The following is a 20,528-nucleotide window of genomic DNA, read 5'->3' as shown; positions in this document are numbered from 1 at the left end:
ACACTGGAGGCCCGGAACTCCATCTGGCCCTCAGACCTGCTCTGTTTGACCCACACTGTATTTTTTAAAAACATGAGCCAACGTCTAAAAATTAGGAGTCTTCGCATAAAATCCACAAGTACGTCTTCTCGCTTAAGAATGGGAGCTCAGGCGACATAGGGCCCACGTTCTTCCGTGACAGCCATCAGCTGGAGCAAATTAGCAGCAACCTCTTTCAACAAGCGCGCTTTCCCCGGGGCCTCCACTCAGAGTGGCCTTCCACCCACCACGTCCCCGGGCCTCCGTGGGCATCTCTCCAGAGGGAAAGCCACAGAGCACTTGTTCCAGGCCAAGGCCTGGGCCGGGTCCAAACCCACCTATCGCTAGCCATGTGGCCTTGTCCCAGGGCCTCCAGCCGGCCAGGAGGCCTGAATGTGGGGAGGGACAGTGCCTGGGCCGCAGCCGTGCTCGGGGGGGGGTGGCTGATCTTGTGTCCCCCTCCCCCCTCAGAGTGTGGAGGCCAGGTGCAGGCAGAGGTGAAGACCAAGGACCTTTACTCCCACGCCCAGTTTGGCGACAACAACTACCCTGGGGGGGTGGACTGCGCGTGGGTCATCGTGGCCGAGGAGGGCTATGGCGTGGAGCTGGTGTTCCAGACCTTCGAGGTGGAGGAGGAGACCGACTGCGGCTACGACTACATGGAGCTCTTCGACGGCTACGACAGCACGGCCCCCAGACTGGGGCGCTACTGCGGCTCAGGGGTGAGACCCGCCACCCCTCTCACCCCCGTGCAGAGACCCAGCGCCTCTGCAGGCGTGGGGTCCCGGCATGGGTGACAGCACCTGCCTGGCACTTTGTAGGAGCCAGAGACCTACAAAGTGGGTGGTCGCTCACAGAGGCCCGCCCCGCCCTGGGCCATCCCCACCCAGGAAACCAGGTCCTTTCTGGTCAACACAGAGGTTCCTGCAGCCTCTGGGATAGGCCCTGCCCTGACCCAAGCCTGCTCAGCACCAGTTTGGTTGGGTCTCCCAGGTAGTTGGCCTCTGGAGAGGAGGATGGAGTTCCCTCTGCCCTCTGACTCCCTCGTCCCAGTCCAAAGGCAGCTGGCCGGGGCCCGGGATGAGAGCAGAGGTTGGGGCAGGAGCCAGAGACCAGGACTGAGCGGAGTCGTGCTAGGCAGTCGTTCTGGCGGAGCTGTAACAATACCCTCATCTCTTCCACTGCCAGTTTCTCTTCTTGGTGAAAGGCCAGCTGGTCCCAAAGCACATTGATGCTGCTGTCCAAGCAGATACTGAATATTACTTCTTGGTCCATAAAATGGCACTTTCAGAGGCAGTGGGCAAAAGTTTGCTTGATGGGGTTTTTAACTGAGGCCACAGGAAAACCACAGAGGTGGGTTTATTTTCCTCCAGGCAGAGCTTGTGAGTTCTTTTGTTTTTTTCTTTTTCTTTTCTTTTTAATCCTCTCCTCCTTCAGTGAATGCCATCTTCCTCTCGCCATTCCACACACACACACACACACACACTTTTGCACATGTACTCACACTCATATGCACACTCAGACACACCTTCTTTCCCATCACTTCCCTGGTCCCCTGCCTCTCTCATGGCCGTGCTCCAGGGCAGCCTGGGTGCCCCAGGAAGGGTTAAACTTCCCAGGAGCTGCAGTAGCTGCTGAACCCAGCACTGGCTGGTGGAATATCCCCTTAGGAGCAGAGCTTCAGCCTTTGTCAACTGGCATGGGCTGGGCAGGGCTGGGACAGGGTGGAGAGCTGGGGAAGCGGAGCACACAACCACAGCCCCCTTGCCTGCCTGGCTCAGCCGCTCCAGAATCCCCAGGCTACCAGGCTAGTGCCCCCTCCCCACTTGGCTCTTTGTGACTCCCTTGATCTGACACCTTTGGGTGAGTCACACACCAAATTGGGTGTCCCCAGGTGGCTTCTTCCAAAGACTTCCATCAGGCTGGAGCAAACGGGAGGGGACCTGGGGAAGGAACCCAGTTCCGTCAGGGCTTCCTGGCATGGTTGCTGGAAATGTCCCCAGCGTTTTTGGAAATGGTCCTTTCCACGCCTTGAGGGCCAGGGCCTCTTTGTGCTGATGCTCTGTGAGCGGCTGTCATTCTGAGGGCCTGCACACACAGGTGAGGCGGGGCTTGCAGGGGCCTAGGAAGGGGCACCACCAGGAGCTGACCATGGCCAGCATCGGGGGAGGGCAGGAGCGCCGTGGCCAAGTCCGGGTCTGGGGGACCCAGCTGTCCTGTCTTCTCCGAGAGACAGCCGGGACAGCAACAAGGCAGCCGCTCAGACAAGCTGCTCCCTTTCCAAATCCCTTTCACAGCTATCCTCTTTTTGTTCCTGCCACCAGCCCTTCTAGGCTTGGAGAGCAGAGAGCTTTTGCTCCCATTTGCTTCTGAGGGAAGCCAGGCCCAGAGAGGGGCAGTGCCTTGCCTAAGACTTCACGGCTAACTAGTTAGTAGCAGCACTGGGTGTGGAATGAAAGTGTAACTCTGAACTTAAGACAAGCTCCTCTACCCCCTGCTGCCTCCCCTCCACCAGGCACCCCATTAAACTCCTGCTCCCAAGAATCCTCCTCCTGCTTCAAGGCGCCGGGGGAATCTGGCGGAAGTCGGGAGCTGCCCGCCTTCCTTATAGCTGGGGAGCTCGGGGAGGGAAACAGCAGCCCAGCCCCTGGTCCTCAGTCTCATGCCCACCCCTTTCCTCTGTCAGCCTCCTGAGGAGGTGTACTCGGCGGGAGATTCTGTCCTGGTGAAATTCCACTCGGATGACACCATCACCAAAAAAGGCTTCCACCTGCGATACACCAGCACGAAGTTCCAGGACACGCTGCACAGCAGGAAGTGACCACTGCCCTCACACGGCGGGGACGGGAGGCCCGCTGCCCTCAGTCAACTGAGCCGGACAGCGGGGGCCGGGCAGAAGGCGGGACCCCGTCCCCGTCCCCCAGGTGCCAGGACCTGCGGGCCAATGGTCCAGGTGAGGCAGGGCACTGGACTCCTACATGAGCCACTGCCCCACAATCCCTTCCTCCCTTGCCCCCGCCAGGAGTGAAGGGCCAGGGCCAGGGAGCCAGAGCTTTCCCTGAGACACTTGAAGTGGCCATTCCTCTCTGGGGGCCCAGCCCGGCAGGAGAGGGTCTGTCAGCGGGACCCGCCCACCTTCCCTGCCCGTCTCTACACGCTGTATTGTGTATGGCCGGTGGCATATCTTCATTGTAATGTACATTTCCCACCCCTTCTCCAACCCTGATTTGGTTTTATTTTAAGCCTCCACCTCCCCCTGTTTCCTGGGGCGTGAGTTTCCGTACATGTCCCGCAGGAGCCAGGGTGAAAGATGAAGGAGAGGGAGTGGGGCAGCAAGACAGGGCTTCTCTCAGGCCCAGTGGCTGGTCGGCCACACCAGGGCACCCCAGCCAATAAACCGAAAGTGTTACAGCCAGTATCCTGTGCCAGATGCTGTCTGGGGTGTGGGGGCGGCGGGGGTGGGGTGGCTCGTCTCACTCCAGATGCGCAGGCTTGCCGTGTCTGGGGCCGGCCCACAGCCAGGACACCTGGCCTCACTGGCTGCCCTTCCTTCCGTCAATTCCAGGGCCCCCGAGGGTGGGATTCACGGTCGGGCACACACAGATAACGCCTCGCACACTTCAGCCTGCAGGCGCCCCACGTACACACACTGCCCACAGCTCTCCCACACAACTGAAGGGGTGGTACGTTCTGTAAACGGGCTGTTCGGTGGGGAGGGAGGAGATACGTAAAAGGGGATGGCATGTGTCTGTCCATCCAGTGTCCATCCGGGTCTTGTGTCTCTGAGTCTGGGTGTCGGGCTAGGGGAGCCCACCAGGACCCAGAATACCAGCATCAGCCGGAACAGATCCACCAGCTGGCCCCCAGTGCCTGCCCTCCTGGAGGTCGGACCCCGAGTGCTGGCCCCTCGGATCCTCCTCTCCTCAGTGAGACAAGAGCCAGATGCTCGGCAGCCACTGAGCAGACATTCCAGCTCTGGCCCCTCTCCCGGGGGACCCATGGCTGTGTCCAGTCTGGCTTCTTCCTCCCTGCCATTGCCTTCTCCCTCTCCAGGCAACAGTGAGGCACAGACCTGTCTCCCCGAGGCCAGGTGGAGAGAAACTACATCCCTGCTCCTTCCCTTCAGAGGAGCCTCTCTGTACCCTTTCTCTCCATGGATCTCACAGGGAAAGAGAGCCCAGAGAGGACCCAGGTTCTCTGCCTGGTCTGACCACCCCCAGATTCCCGAGCGAGCAGGCAGCCTGCTCCAAGCCCTGGGGCTCCCTGAGAGCCTTCGGGGGACTGTAGGTCTTTTACTGGCCCCAAACCCCTTCCCATTGCAGAGGCAGATGTTGTGCCAGCTGCTGTCTGGACTACGTGGGGGGACCTACCCCCAGGGAGCAATACGGCACGGTGCATCCCATATTGGTCCTTCAGGCAGAAAGCAGCAGTGGAAACCAGACACATGGCTCGTATCTGATGTGCATGCGGGAGCAGCTCCCTTGGTCAGGCTGCAGCCTTCTCTTCTAGTCCTGAGCGCAGGTGAGGGAGTGGGTGCTGGCCGGAGGGCCAGCGAGGTCACAGGCTGTGATGTCACGGCCACCCCTCCACCTCCTCTGACCAAGGTGCTCAGGACAGCTCAGAGGGCCGTGAACAGAATAGAAAAACCCCCAAACCGTTGGAGCCGCCCAGGCATCTCATCTGGACACTTTGCCAGCAAACTTGGCCTCAGCTCCACGGCAGAATTTGTAGTCAGTGGTCACAGCTCTCCTCACCAGCACTGCAGGTTCCTCTGAAGCTCAGAGGACCACACTGCCAGTTTACAAGCCACATGTGCGAAGAGTCAGGATCACAGCCCCGTCCAGACTTCGGGACTGCGGCCCAAGAGAGTATCCAGTCCTCCCCCACCCAGATCAGGACCCCTGTGAACAGCAGCAGCACAGCCGGAGGCAGCTCAGGACTGACCACCCATGCAGCCACCCTGGGCACCCGTCCCAAGACTCCATCACCACCGTAGACTCGGACCCCTCTAACGACTCAGGGGCCCATGCTGGTGGGCCCTCCCGGTCTTCCCTGGGCCCATCTTCCCAGAGGCTGCCTCTGGGCGCTGAAGGCTGTTCAGGAGCTGGCTGCAGGCCATTGATACACATTCCAGAAGTTAATGAATGTGTTCTCCAGACCCGGCCTACGCTCACCTTCTGGCTCCTTCAGGCTTCTAGACTAGATGAACTCCAGCGCAGCTGCCCAGCCGCTCAGGTGATTCCACGTCAGCGGACGGAACCCTTCCTCGTCCAACTGTCTCCAAGTCCCCGAGGTTTCCTGGGTCCTGAGTGCGTGGCCAGCAGCAGAAAAGCTAGGATGGACCTGTCCCAGACTGCGCTCCCAACCTGGTAACCCGGTTAAGATAACCACATACCCTGGAGCTCCGGACTCCTCCCTCTGGGCGCACCTCTCTAGCCCTCGGAGGACAGGACACCAGCCCTGGCCTGGCGGTCAGGAGGTCTGGCTCTGCCTTGCTTCGCCCTGTGACGTTGACCAACTGTCCCCTCCCCGGGCCTCTGCTCCCCAGCCTATCACCTTTCCCCAGCAACCCTTCCTGTTGGGGTCTAGTCTCCAAGAGCCAGAGGGCAGGGCCAGGCTCCTGAGGCAGCTGGGGGCTTCCAGGGCCAACTGTTGGCTCAATTGTAAAAGAAAGAAGGTTGGATGCCCTGCACTGCCCCCTCACTCCTTTTTATCCCTCCCCCTCCCCCTAACCCCACATTCTTCTCAGTAGGTCGTGAGAAGGTTGTAAGCTTGAATGCAGCACAGCCAGTTTGGGGCTTCCCTGGCGGTCCAGTGGTTAAGACTCCACGCTTCCACTGCAGGGGACACGGGTTCAATCCCTGGCAGGGGAACTAAGATCCCACATGCTGCGTGGCACGGCCAAAAAAATTTTAAATAAATAAAATAAAATAAAATAAAAACATAGCCGGTTTTGAATACAAGCTTTCCCATTTGGTGGCTCCGTGCCCCTTGGTGAGTCATTTAACTGCTCTGAACCTTGGTTTCTTCATCTAGATACAAAGGATGATAGCACAGTGTTTCAAGAAAGGAAGAGATAGACTTTGGAGGGAGCCTGTCACAGCGCCTGGAAAATAGGCTGTCTGTAAATGGGCCTTCTTTTCCTGTCATCTGCCAAACAATTCTCCAGTTCCTGGACGAAGCTCTTCCTATGCTAAAAGGAAACTTCTGGGTTCACCAGTTTCCAGTCGTGCGTTAGGAGTTTAGCGCAGAACTACATGTGCCAGAGAGGGCAATGCTTAACCCACAGCAAGGCGGGGCTTGCGGGGCAGCGGGGGACATATTTCTGGCTAGCTGGTAGCCTTTCTGGGCACCTCCCAAGTCACACCCTGTGCTTGACTGTCCCTACATACAAAGCTGATTCTAGAATATGTGAAAAGATTTGCTGCCCCAGTTTGCAAAAATAGTAGTGCCTGACTTGGGGAGAGGAGTAAGGAGGGGAGTAGGAGGCCAGATGTTTTCCCCTGAGAGTCAGAAGGCCCACCCCCTCACTGACCAGCCTGCTTCTCCTGCTCCAGCCCCCTCCCAGCCTCACAGCCCTCCCCTCCCCCCATCCCAGGAACATCTGGTTCCAATCTCTTCCAGATGCTGTGGCCAAGCTGTTTTATGGCCAATCACCTCAGCTCAGCTTCCTGAAGGCCTCCCTCCGTTTCGGGGAATGGTCCCTCCTCGTCCCTTTCCTTGGGACCTTGGCCACCTCTTTTCCTAACATGGAGAAGAGATACATATCGAAGCCAAATGAAACTGTGAGGGTCCTCAGAACTGGCACCTTCCTTCCCACTTCCTTTGTGGGGGGGGGGGCCTGCCATCCAGCCAGGATTAAAAGAAAGATGCTGTCCCAGAAGGAAAGGAATGGATAGGGAAGTATGGGTGTGTGTGTGTGTGTGTGTGTGTGAGTGAGGTGTGAGTGTATGAGGCTGTGCCTATATATTGGGTGTGTCTGTGTTTGTGTCTGCACAGCAAAATACCTCCCTGTAACCTGCAAGTGCCCCTTGGTGGCCACCACCTCATTTTCCCTCCCTGTCTGCACTAGCTAACTCGGGGCCCCTCTGCTGGACAGTGGCAGCTGCAGCCCAAGCTTGTCCCTTACCTGGCAGCTCTCTGTGGCCGCCAAAGCTGTCTTCCATAGCCAGCCCAGGGAGGCGGTATGTGTGTGTGTGTTTATGCACACATAGACCTCTCTCCCTCTGCCAGGTCAGATTAGAGGGACGCAGGCCAGAAGGGACCCCGGGGCAGACTCTGGCAGATGCCCTGACCCAGCTCTATCTGACAGGTGCCTGGAGCTGCCCAGGGCTGGCCAGAGAGCAGCCATCTGGAGAGAGGAAGGACGAGTGGGCTCTCTGGAGGAAACCTGTATGCAGCGCCCCCGACCCCTGCCTCAACTGGCTCCTTCGTCCCCCACTAAGAGGACCCTGGGAGCCAATCTCTCCTCCTAAGAAACCCAGAAGGGTTTTGCAAAAGGAAGATTGAAGCCTGTGCCTCTGGGGGACTCTGAAAACCCCTCAGCTGATGCTGGGGGGTGGTCCTGCCCAGAGGCGGAAGGATGGACCCTGGAGGTCACCCCCCATCCTTAGAATCCTGGACTCCAAATATTCCCCACTACTCCTTCAAAATAAGCTTCCTTGGCATTTTTGGCTCCACAGCCCCCCCTGGTGTTATTCGGGAACTAGGCATGGCCATGATCAGAAGCGCTGTGGAGACCCTTGGGTGGGCCACTGTGTCTGAGACCTGCCCCGCCCGTGTCTTACTGTCCCAGGTGGTCCCTGGCATACACTGGGGAGACAGGGCAGTGAAATGGAAGGATTCTAGCTTCTGAATCAAATCCTGGGCATTGTTGCCTACTGGCTGTAAGACACGGGCAAGCCTTTTAACCTCTTTGTGCCTCAGTTTCTTCATCTCTTAAATGGGAATCATACGGTGCAGAGACATTGTGAAGACTAAAGGAGCTGATGTGTGTGAAAGCACCTGGCCAGATGCCTGGCACGTAGTAGGCCCTCAGGAAGTGGCATTTGCCCTTCAGCTTTCCTTCCTAGTGCAAGGAGGCTGTGCCCGAAGCTTTGGATGACACATGTTCATCTGGCCCTGAGCCAGGCAGTGTCAGGGAGGTGACTCTGTTTTTTCTGGAGCTTTTCCACTCCAGCAGAGGATCATTTTAATAAGTCCATAATAATAGACACAGAGGTGACTCAGATCTGCAAACGAGGAGCCCTGCTGGGGAGCGGACACTCTGGCTCTGGGGGAGGGAAATTCAGTGGCATCTGAGTCTGATGCAGTGGCAGGCTGCTGCAGTGGGAAGGGCTCCAAACAGGCGGCCTGCGGACCTCGGTTAGGCCTCCAGATTGCTACAGGTTGTCCCCTAGGAGGCCTCAGTTTCCCCATCTGCAGAATGCATGGTAGTGCCAAATTGACCTCCAAAGTCCTTTCCAAGCTGGAGATGTGGCTCTGCTTTTGGAGCCCTGCCTCTCACAGTGAGACGTGGAACAACCTTGGAGACGGTTCCAGGTGGCCTGTCCTGGGGGGCATCCTCATTCGAGCTCTTCTGTGACTACACAGCTTGCCCACCCCACCCCTCTCAGAGCCCAAGGAGAGGCGGGGCTCTCAGGCCATGGTGGTTTATTGATGCACGTCGCAAGCACAGCACACAGGCGGGTGTGCCCCCAGCCCAGGGCAAACACGAGGCCAGGGGAGGGCAGCGGGCCTTTTCCGCTGCCCTCAGCAGAGGGGAAAGGGCCTGGGGCCCACGTCTTCTCCTCCATGCATCTCCCACGGCCCCCAGCCCTGATCCATGCCACGGAGACAGCTGGCCACACCACTCCCTGTGGTTACAGAAGAGACAACCAGCTGTCCCATCTGCCCACCCACTGAGATGTGGCCTTGTTGGCCTGCTGCCCCCTTCTGTCCTTCATCGCAGAAATCCGGCTGTCACCTTGGGGGCTGCTTCCCACCACCTGACATCACCTCTGGCATCCCCCAAACAGCTGCCTGCCGTAGTTAACACCTCTCCCCGTCACCCCACGCAGTCTGCTTGTCCCCAGGGTCCACTCTCACCACTCCCATGACCCGTACAAAAGTAGGAAAGAGGTGAAAACGTTGAGTGGCCCGGGAAAGACCTCACCAAGAACTCCCCAGGGAAGGGCCTCTCCGCCAATAGGCTAGCTTCGCGGTGGGTACCCGACAGGGCCAGTGGGCAGGGGCGCGAGGGGGGGCGGGGCAGGGAAGCCACAGTCCAGATGACACACAGGCACAGGGCAGTGGCGGCGCCGCGGCAGAGCGAGCGAGCAAGCGCGCAGCCAGGCGGGGTGCCAGGGCTCTGGGGGAACGCCCTCACTTCCAGTTCCACGCCGGGTCCCCAAGGCGTGAGGCCGCCCACTCCCGGCTGAGGAAGGGGTCCCTCCGGGTCTCAGGGGTCTCTTGCCCCCTCCTCGACCCCAGCGGCTGCCCTTGCAGACCCAGCACTCTGAGCAAGGGAGAAAGTACGCCAGGATTTACACCATCTCCAGACGGAAGAAGGGGAAACACCAGCAGCCAGGTGCCCCCGAAGCTAAGAGAAAAAGAGGGTCCTTTTCTAGAGGGCAGGTGGAGAAGGAGAGGCACAGCCCTCCCCGTGCAGGAAGAGGGTGCCGCGGGGTAAGGAGCTGGGGGCGGGGTGGGGGCGGGGGTCACAGCGGTGCAGGAAACTATTTATAGAGGGAGAGAGTGGGGCCTGCGGTGAGAAGCCCCCAGGCCCGACTCACGGGGAGGGGCATTCTGTGATTGGCCCTGAGCGGGAGGGGCTGGGGCTAAGGAAGAGCACGCCCACAGCTCTCGGCTCACCTCCGGAGGCAGGCAAGCTACAGGTGGGCCTTGGAAGGGAAGGCTTCCCCGGGAGAGCCCTAGGCGGCAGGTCTCCTGAGATGGAGGCCTGGGATGAGGCAAGAAACAGCAGGGCAGGGAAACCAGAGGAAAGGGGAAGTCTCTAGAAATCCACCCGCCCCCGCACTCCCCACCAACCTGCTGAGGCTAAGAAGCCTTCCCAACCCCACCAGGCATGGGTGGGCCATGCCTACCAAGGGACCACCCTCCGTTGCCTCCAATGCCCTGGGGAAGGGAAGGGAAGAGGGAGATGGATGGCATGGAGGGAGCAGGGCGGCAGGGGAGAGAAAGCCAGCTCCCTGCACCTATGCCACCCATCACCACCCTGCCTGCCATCTCTCCCTAGCCCCCCAGCTCCCCAGAAGTCCCTAGCGGCCCACGCTGATGTTGCAGGTCTTGCAGCTGGGGTCTTTCTTGGCGTCAGCAGTGGACAGGCTCATGAGCTGGTGCCCGCTGATCTCCCCCAGGGTGCCCAGGGACAGGTCGACAGGCTCGGTGTAGATGATCTCCAGGATGAGGTCCTGGGCATGGCGGAAGACCAGCTCCCCATCCTCCACGCTGCAGGTCAGGAACTTGTTGCAGGCAATGTCCAGGAGGGGCAGGCGGTCACGGCAGAAGCGATCCCCCAGGGAACCCTTGGGGGCCAGCACCAGGATGGCATAGTGGTAGGCCGTGTACATACAGTAGAAGTCCGCAAAGTAGAGGTTGGTGCTGGGGTTGAAAAGGCGCTGGGCAGGGATCTGGAAGCGCCAGCGGCCGTAGGGGGAGTCCTGCGGGGGCTGGCCTGTGTTGAACTCCGTGTTGCAGCTGAAGAAGACCCCGTGGAGCATGCCGCTGGTCGGGGAGCCATGGCTGCCACTGTTGTCCTTCAGGTAGGGCTGCAGCATGTTCCCGCAGTGGGTCCTGCCCACCCCGGGCGGGGAGAAAGGCCCAGGGGAAGAGAAAATGCCGTTGGTTAGCTGGACTGAGGCTGGCTGCTATGTGTGACCGAGAAGGGTGTCAGCCCAGCTCCCAGCTCTCCCACCAGCTACCGCCTCCACCAGTCACAAATAGAACATTCCAGAATGCAAGAGAAGGGAGGGCCCGGGAGATGGGCTGATCCAGCCCACTTCTTCATGGAGGAGAGATCTGAACACGCCACTCCCCAGCTTACAACCCTTTGATGGGACTTGCACAAAAAGCAACGCCGTAAAGATCTGGTCTTTCGGGCCCCACCTCCCAACACCCCCAAACGCACAGGTAACAGGTAACATCCTCCAGCGGGAACCCCACCCCAGGTCTTTCCTGCCTCTGTGCCTTTGCAGTGCTCTTCCCTCTGCCTGGACTGCCCCTCCCACATTTTTCCACCTGGCCTGGCAAACTTCTAATCATCCCTCAGGTGTCCCCTCCTCTCCAAAACCTTCCAGGAACAGCAAGCACTTACATTCAACAAAATTTTGACTGCCTACTACGTGCAGGACACTGAACTTTACTCAGCAATCACACATACTTATTATATTCCATCTGTCTGTACTGTTCCCCTGATAGACTCTGAGGTTTGCGAGAGGGGGGGACTATGCCTTTATTCATCTTTTTTTTTTTTTTTCCTGAGCCCCACGGCATGCAGGATCTTAGTTCCCTGACCAGGGATCGAACCCATGCCCCCAACAGTGGTAGCACAAAGTCTTAACCACTGGACCACCAGGGAAGTCCCTATTCATCTTTATATTCTGGCACGTATGGGTGCTCTCTGTCTCTCCCTTGCTTGCTGATAGAGGAGCCCAACTGGCCGTTGTCCTCACCACTCACCTGCTGCCTCTCTTCTTTAGTACAAACACCAAAGAACCCCCCGGGGTCAGGTCAAAACGCCCCGCCCCATCTGACTGCAGTGATAAAGACAGTAACAGGGGCAGCTTGCCCTGGCCCCCTGAGAAGGATGAAGACTTGGAGCAGTATCAGCCAGCATGGTGAGGATGGGCAGCCCCTGGTCCAGCCTCACTCTTGCCCGGTTCTGCTGGCCCTCTGGGCCTCAGACTCCCCATTTGTAGCCTGAGGGTGTTGGATGGGATCACCAATTTTCAAACATTTTTGAAATGTTTCAAACATTCAAGCAGAACCCCTCTCTTTTATCCCCAAAGGAAATTATACACGGGCAGGCCAGAGGCAATTAAATTGAAGCCTCTCTGGTTGGGTGACAGGTGCGGGGCTCAGCAAGCCTCATCCTCTGATTTCCTCTCCAGTCCCTCGGCACCACCTTAAAGGGCGCCCTGAGATCCTTCTCCGGAGCCTCCAGGTTTCCCAGCACGCAGTGTGAAGACCACAACCCTTCGTATTGAGAATCCTCTCACTCTGTATTCCCCTCACCACCTCCCTTGGGACCCAGGGCCTGAACTGGAGGGACAGCTGACCTGCAGCCTTAGAACCCAGTGAAAGGAACTCTCCCAAAGGAGGATCAAACCCAGGACCTCGTCCACTCATGACTGTTAGCGTGGTGCCCCCAGGCAGCCCCATCCTGAGAGCCCTCTCCTTCCCTGGAGCCTAACATCCACCCCCCAGATCCAGCCTGGGTTATGGGGGTGGTGAGGACTCCAGAGGAGGGTCTGGCAACTAACAGAGTGGGGGTGACGTCAGACGGCCGGGGCGGCGGGCAGATCCAGGGCAGGAAGGAGAGACCCAGCTGTACCTGGCGTGCTGGAAGTACTCCTTGTGATGGTTGCGGTAGAAGACGGAGAAGCGGAGCATGCGGCCTGCGATCTGCTCGGCCTTCTCCTGCAACTGGGCCAGGTGTTCCTTGGCATAATCTGCAAGAGTCCAGGTGGGTCAGCTGAGGGCCAAGCGGGGGATCACAGCCTGCCCCACAGATCACCCACTGCATACCGTGAATGCTGGCCCACCTCTGTCGTCAGGGCGCAGGGGAGACCAGACAGTCACAGCACCTTGGACCAGTTAGGAACAGACCACCTGGCCTGGCTGGGAACATGAGCAGCTGGATGCTGTCTGTCCTTGTCACCTCTGGGCCCTATTGCCAGAGGCTCAGGGCTCTGCGTCAGAAAAGGGTAGAGGGCTGCCCAGTTATACAGTCATGTACAGCGAGGGCCCCAGAGGCTGTGATCCCAGACCATCCTCGTGTGAAAGGAGGACCAAGAGGCAAAAGACTGAGAGGAGACAATTTGAGGTCCTTTGGGGAGAGCCCCTCATATCCACCAGGTAGGAGGCTGCCCACACCACCACATGGAAGCCAGTTGTAATTTCAGGTGGAGAGTCAGGAGGAAACTGCAGAGAACCAAGGTGAATATCTAGGCAGACCAGGGTCTGGGGCATCCCATGAGAAAGGGGGAAGGTTGGAAACAGCACAGTCAAATTGGACTCCCCGGGCCAGGGCCAGAGGCTGGGGCCGTGGAGCCCAGGCAGGGCTGCTGCTAGCCTAGACAGCGCCTTGGCACAAAGTAGGAAGAGGTGCTCTTTCCTCCTTGCTGATGCAGCCCTGGCCAGGGTGCTGGGTTTGACAAAAGGAGGAGGAACTGGACTGCAGCCATCCCCAGCTCCCCAGTTTGAATGACCTCCCACCACATGTAGAGTTCTGGGGTAAACCAAGAGGCTTTCCCTGCAAGGTGCAGGAGCACCTCCAGAGAGTGGCGTTTTGCAGCTGAGCTAACAAAAAAACACCACTCAGAAGAGAAAGGCAGGTCAAGGAGACTTGGGGCACAGACTTTGGCAGAGGATGGAGTCAGGAGCCTCTGAGGCCTGGGGCTAAGGATGTTCATGCCCCTTCCTTGTGACAGAGGGAGATCTGGAGCAGTTCTCACCGTGGGCACCAAAAGAATGGAATATCATGGGGCCGATCCTGGGTCATCAGTGAGCAAGTACGCAGAAGCCCAGTATTTGTTCATGTTGGAATTTGCAAGCTAATAGGTGAGTTTGTGGGATGGTTTTCCCAGCCTACGTGGAGGCTCAAGACAAACAAAATGTGATTGTCCTACAAAGTGTCCATCAACCAATGATCAATAAACAAAACATGGTCCATCCACACCATGGGGTGTTATTCAGCCTTAAAAAGGAAAGAAATCCTGACACATGCTGTAACATGGATGAACCTTGAGGACATTATGCTAAATGAATAAGCCAGTCACAGAAGGGCGAATACTGTGTGATTCTCCTCACACGCGGTACCGAGAGTAGTCAAATTTACAGGGACAAAAAGTGGAAGGGTGGTTGCCAGGGCGTGGGATGAGAGGGGAGTGGGAAGTTGTTGTTTAAGGGGCATAGAGTTTCAGTTTGGGAAGATGAAAAAATTCTGGAGATGGATTGCACACCAATGTGAATGTCCTTAACGCTGCTGGACTGAAAAATGGTTAAGATGGTAAATTTATGTTATGTGTATCTTCCCACACTTATGCTTGCCCCAAGCCAGAAAAGTAACTCCACCCCTTTCTGGAAGAGGTGTTGTCAACATAATTAGCAGTGCTCGCGTCTGCCTCCTGCATCAGACTGCAGGCTTTGGGGGGGGCACGGGTGGGTTTCATCCATAGGTGTCTCCCCGTTGACCGAAGCACGGTGCCTGCGTACAGCAGGTGTTCCTAAGTGCGTGCTGGGTTAAGAGGAAGTCCCCTCCTGACCATCACTAAACCAGATGTGCCAAAGCAGCCGGACAGCAGGGCCTCACCCCCAGTGCAGAACTCGACCGTCTCGCTCCAGCCAGACACGAGGTACTCCCCGTCGCTCTGCTTCACGGCGGTCTGCACTGCCACACTGTACTCCGTGCGGGGGCTCAGGAACCAGTGGCCTCTCACCGTCATGGGCAGCGGCACGGCCTTGGCCACGAGCTTGGTGGGGACATCCTGAGAAATGGGGCGCGGACAGAGAGCCGAGAGTCAAATTGGGGGTCACGTCCACTCTTGGCATTCCCCCAGACCTCCCACTCCCCTAGATGTCCGCCTTCCTGCTGAGGAGAGCCAGAGCCTCAAGGATTCAATGGCTCGGTGCCCTGGCCACCATTTTCCCGCAGAAGCAAGCCGTGGCCATTGGGAAGGCCATACAGACACTCCCTGGCCTCCACCCCCTTAACCCCTGACGCCTGTTCTCTTGGGAACTGAGGAGAAAGACCACTGGGGTGGAGGCCCGCAAAGTTGAGGGCGGCGAGACCTTCTTTTCCGAGGGAGACTTCGAGAGCTCTGCACACTGCAGTGCCGTCTCCACGGCAACGGCAAATGCTGAGAAGCCAGGGAGGAAGGGAAAATATGCCTTCTTCTTTGGGGGGGGAGGGTTAAGGGGGTGGTGGTGAACATTCACGTCACCGTGGCAACTGGCCTGCCAAAAGACACCCAGATCGGAGAGCCAGTTCCAAAGAGAGAGAGGGTGAGTAACCCACACGAAGCAGCTCCTTCCCACCTCACTCTTCCCCCTGCCTCTCTGCCAGCTTGAGAAGATGGGAGCCTTCCTCCCACCCGCCCCCACGCCGGCTCTAACCCAGGGAAAGACATCCCAGCCAGTGCAGGACTCGCCATCCCTTTTCTAAACCCAGCAAAGAATAGGCCAGAGGGTCGGAGACAAAGAGGATCACAGGGGCCTGAGGACCAAGCAAAGGGGCACAACCCTGCCCACGGCCCACATTGCCCACCAGGTCAACAATAAGGCTGCTTTCTCAGTCGGGGGCTTTGTCGGACCCCTGAGACGCCATCCCCAGGTGTGACATGTCTGTGGCCACACCCTGGGTTTTCCCACCCCATGTGAATGTCCAGTCATGATGCCGATGAGGGTGTTTGCTGTGTGCTGGGCCGAAGCCAAACACCACGCAGACAATTACCTCGATGAAGCCTCTCCCTGGCATTATTATTATTCCCTTTTTACCAGTGGAGGAGAGAGGTTAAACAACTTCCCCAAGATTACACAGTAAGAGCTGGACTGGAGTCGGGCCTCTCCGACTCCCAACTGTCCCCTCTAGGCGTTCTGTTATCCTGCCCCCCTTCAAGAGCAGGGGCTCGGAGGAGGCATTCTGGGCACCCTGCACTCACCCGGTGCTTGAACTTGTTGGAGTTCTTATTCTCTTTCTTGTTCAGGTCAATGAAGTAGTGGGTGACCCTCTCCAGGTCACTGTTCTCCATGGCCCAGGAGATGCGAAAGGAGTCACAGGTGATGTTGCTGACCTCGATGCTGTGGGGCGTGGACAGCAGCTCCATGCTCCCCACTGGTTTGGCTTCTGTGTGGACTGAGGAGAGAGGAAGACTCAGCACCTCCCTCCCCACCACGGAATCTTCTAGAATGTCTTGCTCCCAACATCACTTGCAAGGTGGAACCTTGAGGAGCCATCGATTGCACCTGCCTCATCAGATCTGATGGAAAGATTGCACGAGGAGGACTGGAGGGGTGGGGCCGAAGGTGGGCTGGGGTGGCCCCCTCGGGGGCTCTTGGCTCTCCTGGGAGGTGTCTGCAGAGCAGATGGCACCTGACAGGTGGCGGAGGCAGTGGGAATGCTTCAAACGTGGGGCAGGACAGATTTGCAGCAGATGGAGCCAAGGAGGGGGGCCCTCAGCCAGCAGGCGTGAAAAGAGAAAGGGGTGGGGTGGAGAGAGCAGTGCGAGGCGGTGGAGAAGCGGCAGGAAGCACCCGCCGGGAGCAGGGTGTGAGGGTGAGGCAGGCAGGGGGCGCTGGCAGCCAAGAGGCCCAGGATGCCAGGGCTCTCGGGTTCAGGCCCCCTCGTCCCTGGGGGTGACTCAGCAAGGGTCACCACAACTCGGGGCTGGGAGTACGAGTGCCACCGAGATGACGTGAATCCACTGGTGGTGGGAGGGGACAGCAGGGCCATGGTTCTCTTCCACCTGTAACATTTCAACTCTCGTTCTTTTTCTTTCAGCAGATCCTCTGTCGCTTGACTCTTACATTACTAGTTTTTACCTTTACATCTCTTGCAGGCCAACTACGTGCTAATAATTTCACAAACATCATCTCATGCAAGCCTCACAATAGGTAGGTACTATTATTATCCCCATTTTACAGATGAAGTGGCTGAGGTTGGTGGGGTGGGGGGTGGTACTAAGATGTCAAAGGTCACACAGCTGCAAAATGATTTGAACTCAGGTCTGTCTGATTCCAGGGCCCAAGCTCTTTATCAGGAAGCTAAGGTTGTGTCCCCTTTGTGTGTGTGTGTGTGTGTGTGTGTGTGACACATGTGGTATGTGTGTGCACAGGTGCACGTGGTTTTACCGCTATTTATTTTTCCTCCTTCCATCCTTCCCTTTCAAGGAATTGCTTTTTCTCTCACCTCCCTCTCTCACTCCTTTGCTTCTACCCCTGGCTGCTGTTCCAGGTGTGAAAGGACCACACCACCATTACTCTCAACTGTGCTTTAGCTAGGATGAGCTGACTCTGGCCTTGACTTTGGCCTGGCTCACTGGAGCTCCGGGGAACAGGGTGGGGAGTGAGAGGAAGGGGGAGTGACTGTCTCTGGGATAAGAACGTGAATGTGGTTGGACTCTGTCCTGGGGCATGTGCTCATTACCGCATCGAGCTCATGCCTGCCTCAAGCCCAGCCCAGCACACCTCAGATTTCTGGAGTGTCATCTCCTTTTCTCCCCCTCCCCTCTTCCTCACCCAGGCGCTAAGGGTGAGGGTACCTTGTGCCTTCGAAAGCAGGTACTTCTATTTATAGCTCCCAGAAGGTCCAACCCACACTTTCCTGTCAATTAAGCCTGCTCCGGAGACTGGCACCTCTAAATTAACCCCTGGGCTGCCTGGGCGGCAGGCACAGGGCGAAGGATATGGGTGATGGCCCTCACCTGTCCCAGGCTGTCACCTGAATCCTTGTTTCATCTTAGCTTCCCACCCTAAAGTGTGTGCCTGCCTGTTGTGAAGTTCAGCCAAATGCCAGTGGCTTCACGTATGGGGAATCCTATGGTGAATAAGCACAGGGGTGCTACCAGGTCCACCCCGAAATCAAACAGAATGGGATCGGTGTCTAGAAACAACTGTATGATAATAAACCAGCTGGTAATTCCTGGGGACAGGTGTGGAGCAGGGGGGAGTTGCCATTCCCTCGGGCTCCCAGTGAGGAGCTCCCCCGGGAGACACATGTGTGCCCCCCACATGCACCCACACACACACATGCACCCACACACACCAACAAAGACACACAGCCACCCCAGAGGGCCTGAGCGGCCACCTCCCAGCCGCATGGGACGCAGTCTATGCCTGGCCTGTGGGGGGACACCTATTCCTGTCCCCGCCCAGAGGCAGGGGCAGCAGGGGCAGCCGTGTTTGGTGGCAGGGGTCTCCAGGAGCCACCTCCTTTCCTCTCTCCAGTTCTAGGAGAGCTCAGATCACTCCCCCATGCTAGCTTGGGGGGAGGCAGTGAGTGACACTGGGAGAACAATGAAGCCGAGTGGACCAAGGATGGGCGTGCACCTGGGTCTCCAAGCCCAGATGCTGGAGAAGGGCAGGGTTTGAGGGACAGGCTGAGACAGCACCTGAGAAACACCCACAGTCCCATGTAATCCACCCCAAGACAAGCATTTACACACCCACACACAGGCAGGCGCACACGCATGCACACAGATGCACTGGGTATGCCCACCCACACCTGCCACACACGGCTGCACACGCCTCCTCAGACATCCTCGTCCCACACACTCACCTACGCACTCAGGTACCCTCCGCCACCTTCCACGTTCTAAGAATGTCCCACAGTTGTCCCTCCACAAGCTGTCACCTCCACACAGACCCACACATGTTCACGTCCGCAGGCTCTCACACACACACACACGTAGGCACACACGCCTTCCCACAAGCCATATTTGGGGAAGAAAGGAGGCCACAGTCACCAACATGCATGCGTGCCGCCTCCACAGAGGCACGCTACCCCTCCGCCTGCTTGCACACACGTGTGCATTCGCACACACATCAACCTCTGCAACACGACAACCTCAACCTCTGCCCATATTCTGGCGTTCTCTCTCACGGCTTCTCCAGGCTCAAAGCCACAGACTTTGAAAACATGTTTGTCTCTGCCAGGCTCTGCCAGCCCTGATCCTTCACATGCCAACAGGTTTGCGCACCTACGCACGCGGGCCTGCCCACGGACAGAGGCTTCTGTCCGCTCTCCCCACCTCCATCCCCCTTCTGCTCTGGAGTTGCGCCTCCCCACGTAGAAACCCTCTGGTCGCATGCAGTCAGCCCCCCAACAAAATGCACTCCCACACGCATGACAAGTGAGATGTCCACCCCATAAATATACTGCCTCACACCAACCCCCGCCCACACAGCCCCCAGGCTGCTCAGATAAATGATCCCCCCCCCACGGACCTCACATGTACATGTATGTTCCCAGACCCGCCACACGTGAGCATAAGTGCAGGCAGACAGAACTATGTACTCAAGCAAGCCTCCACTTTCCCGGCAAGCAGGCACTCGTGCTGAACACACCGATACCCCCGGCCCATGCCCATTCCGAACAGCCAGCACACGCCAGAGGGAACGCATCCCCCCACCCCGCTGTCCCCGTTGGCATAGCTGACTGCAGCAGAATGGTCATGGGGTGACTGTGGTGCCCCAGGGACTGGATCCAGCTGTGAACCCCTTTGCCAAGGGCCTGGGGGAAAGGGGACGAGGTCGTCAGCCCCGGCTATCCAGGTGGGCACCTCGGGCAGTGGCAGGACCCTGACGCCCCCAGCTCCTAGGCCCTGGCCACCCGAGTCCCTCTCGGGATTGACAGCACGATCAATCCTCTGGGGAGGAAGGACGCTCACCTGGCTCCACCGGGCTCTGCAGAGGAAGATCTGGAAGGGAGGGAGGGGAGAGACCTCTGCGTGGACAGTCTCCCCAGGCTGAGGGGCAGCAGCCGGACGCCTGGGTCAAAGTCAGCAGCGCTCTCTCGCTCCCCTGGCTCCTCTCTCAGCTGCCAAGGAGGCTTCTTCCATGCCCCGCAGGCAGCTCCTCCCTGGCTCTGCAGCACAACGCTGCTGCCCCCCGAGAGGCGATGTTCCCAGCCGAGCGCCAGGAGAGAAACAAGAGCGAAATCAAAGCGGCGGCGTGGAGGAGAGAGAGGCAGAGAAGGCGAGAAAGAACGAAAGAGCCAGACCGAATCTGGCTCCACCAATGGGATCAGTGGCTGCCCAGCGTCAGGTGACAATAAGCAAGCTTGGTCCCTGCTCGCCTGGGCTGGTGGGAGGGGGAAAGGGCAGAGGGTCTCCCAGGGAGCTACAGCGATGTCCTTGGAGACAGTGGCAGTGATCACCTTTCCCCCATTCTTCCAGGACAAGCTGCCCTCACAAGAAGTCCCTCCAGCACACCCCTGCTTGGAAATCTCTCACTTGAAGGCAGCCCCTAAACTTCAGGATGCTGGGAGAGGGGTGGGGCTTAGCCTAAGGGCTCAGGAGCTCCAAAGCAAGGATTCTGATTGGCGGATGGAGAGGGGGGCTGTGAAGGGGAAGGGTTCACATGGGGTATGTGAGCTGCAGGCGGGCAGGAGCGGGGTTCTGTCTACAGTCTGGATTCTCTCCTCAGGGCCTTTTGCTGATCTGTGGCTCCATTTTCTTACCAACTCTGTCAAGAGATATCAGACCTGCAGCTCCAGGGCCCTCTGATCGTCAAGGGAGAATGTCTGGCTACTTAAGTTCCCCAGGGGGAAAAGAAAACAAGAGAAAGAAGTT

General features: G+C 58.0%; 2 protein-coding genes across 2 annotated transcripts in view; one reads left to right on the top strand and one right to left on the bottom strand.

Annotated features, from left to right (window-relative positions):
• BMP1 (bone morphogenetic protein 1) overlaps nt 1-3,429 on the top strand; it is a 40,084-nt gene extending 36,655 nt beyond the window's left edge. The window contains exons 19-20 of the mRNA XM_036855349.1: nt 490-740; nt 2,705-3,429. Of these exons, the coding sequence (XP_036711244.1) occupies nt 490-740; nt 2,705-2,839 (386 nt within the window). The 3' untranslated portion in view covers nt 2,840-3,429. The remainder of the gene's footprint in view (nt 1-489; nt 741-2,704) is intronic.
• Nucleotides 3,430-8,653: 5,224 nt separating this feature from the next.
• LOC118897542 (phytanoyl-CoA 2-hydroxylase interacting protein) lies at nt 8,654-20,162 on the bottom strand. The gene is made up of 5 exons (XM_036856846.1): nt 19,626-20,162; nt 15,900-16,093; nt 14,552-14,726; nt 12,572-12,689; nt 8,654-10,812 (listed from the first exon to the last, which is right to left on the bottom strand). Exons 2-5 carry the CDS (start codon nt 16,062-16,064, stop codon nt 10,278-10,280), a joined length of 993 nt encoding a protein of 330 aa, XP_036712741.1. The 5' UTR covers nt 16,065-16,093; nt 19,626-20,162; the 3' UTR covers nt 8,654-10,277.
• Between the last annotated feature and the right edge of the window lie 366 nt (nt 20,163-20,528).

This window comes from Balaenoptera musculus, chromosome 6, assembly GCF_009873245.2.
Source record: "Balaenoptera musculus isolate JJ_BM4_2016_0621 chromosome 6, mBalMus1.pri.v3, whole genome shotgun sequence".
Lineage (NCBI taxonomy): Eukaryota > Metazoa > Chordata > Mammalia > Artiodactyla > Balaenopteridae > Balaenoptera > Balaenoptera musculus.
The sequence above is the reverse complement of the archived record's forward strand: the minus strand, read 5'-3'. Positions and strand labels throughout refer to the sequence as shown.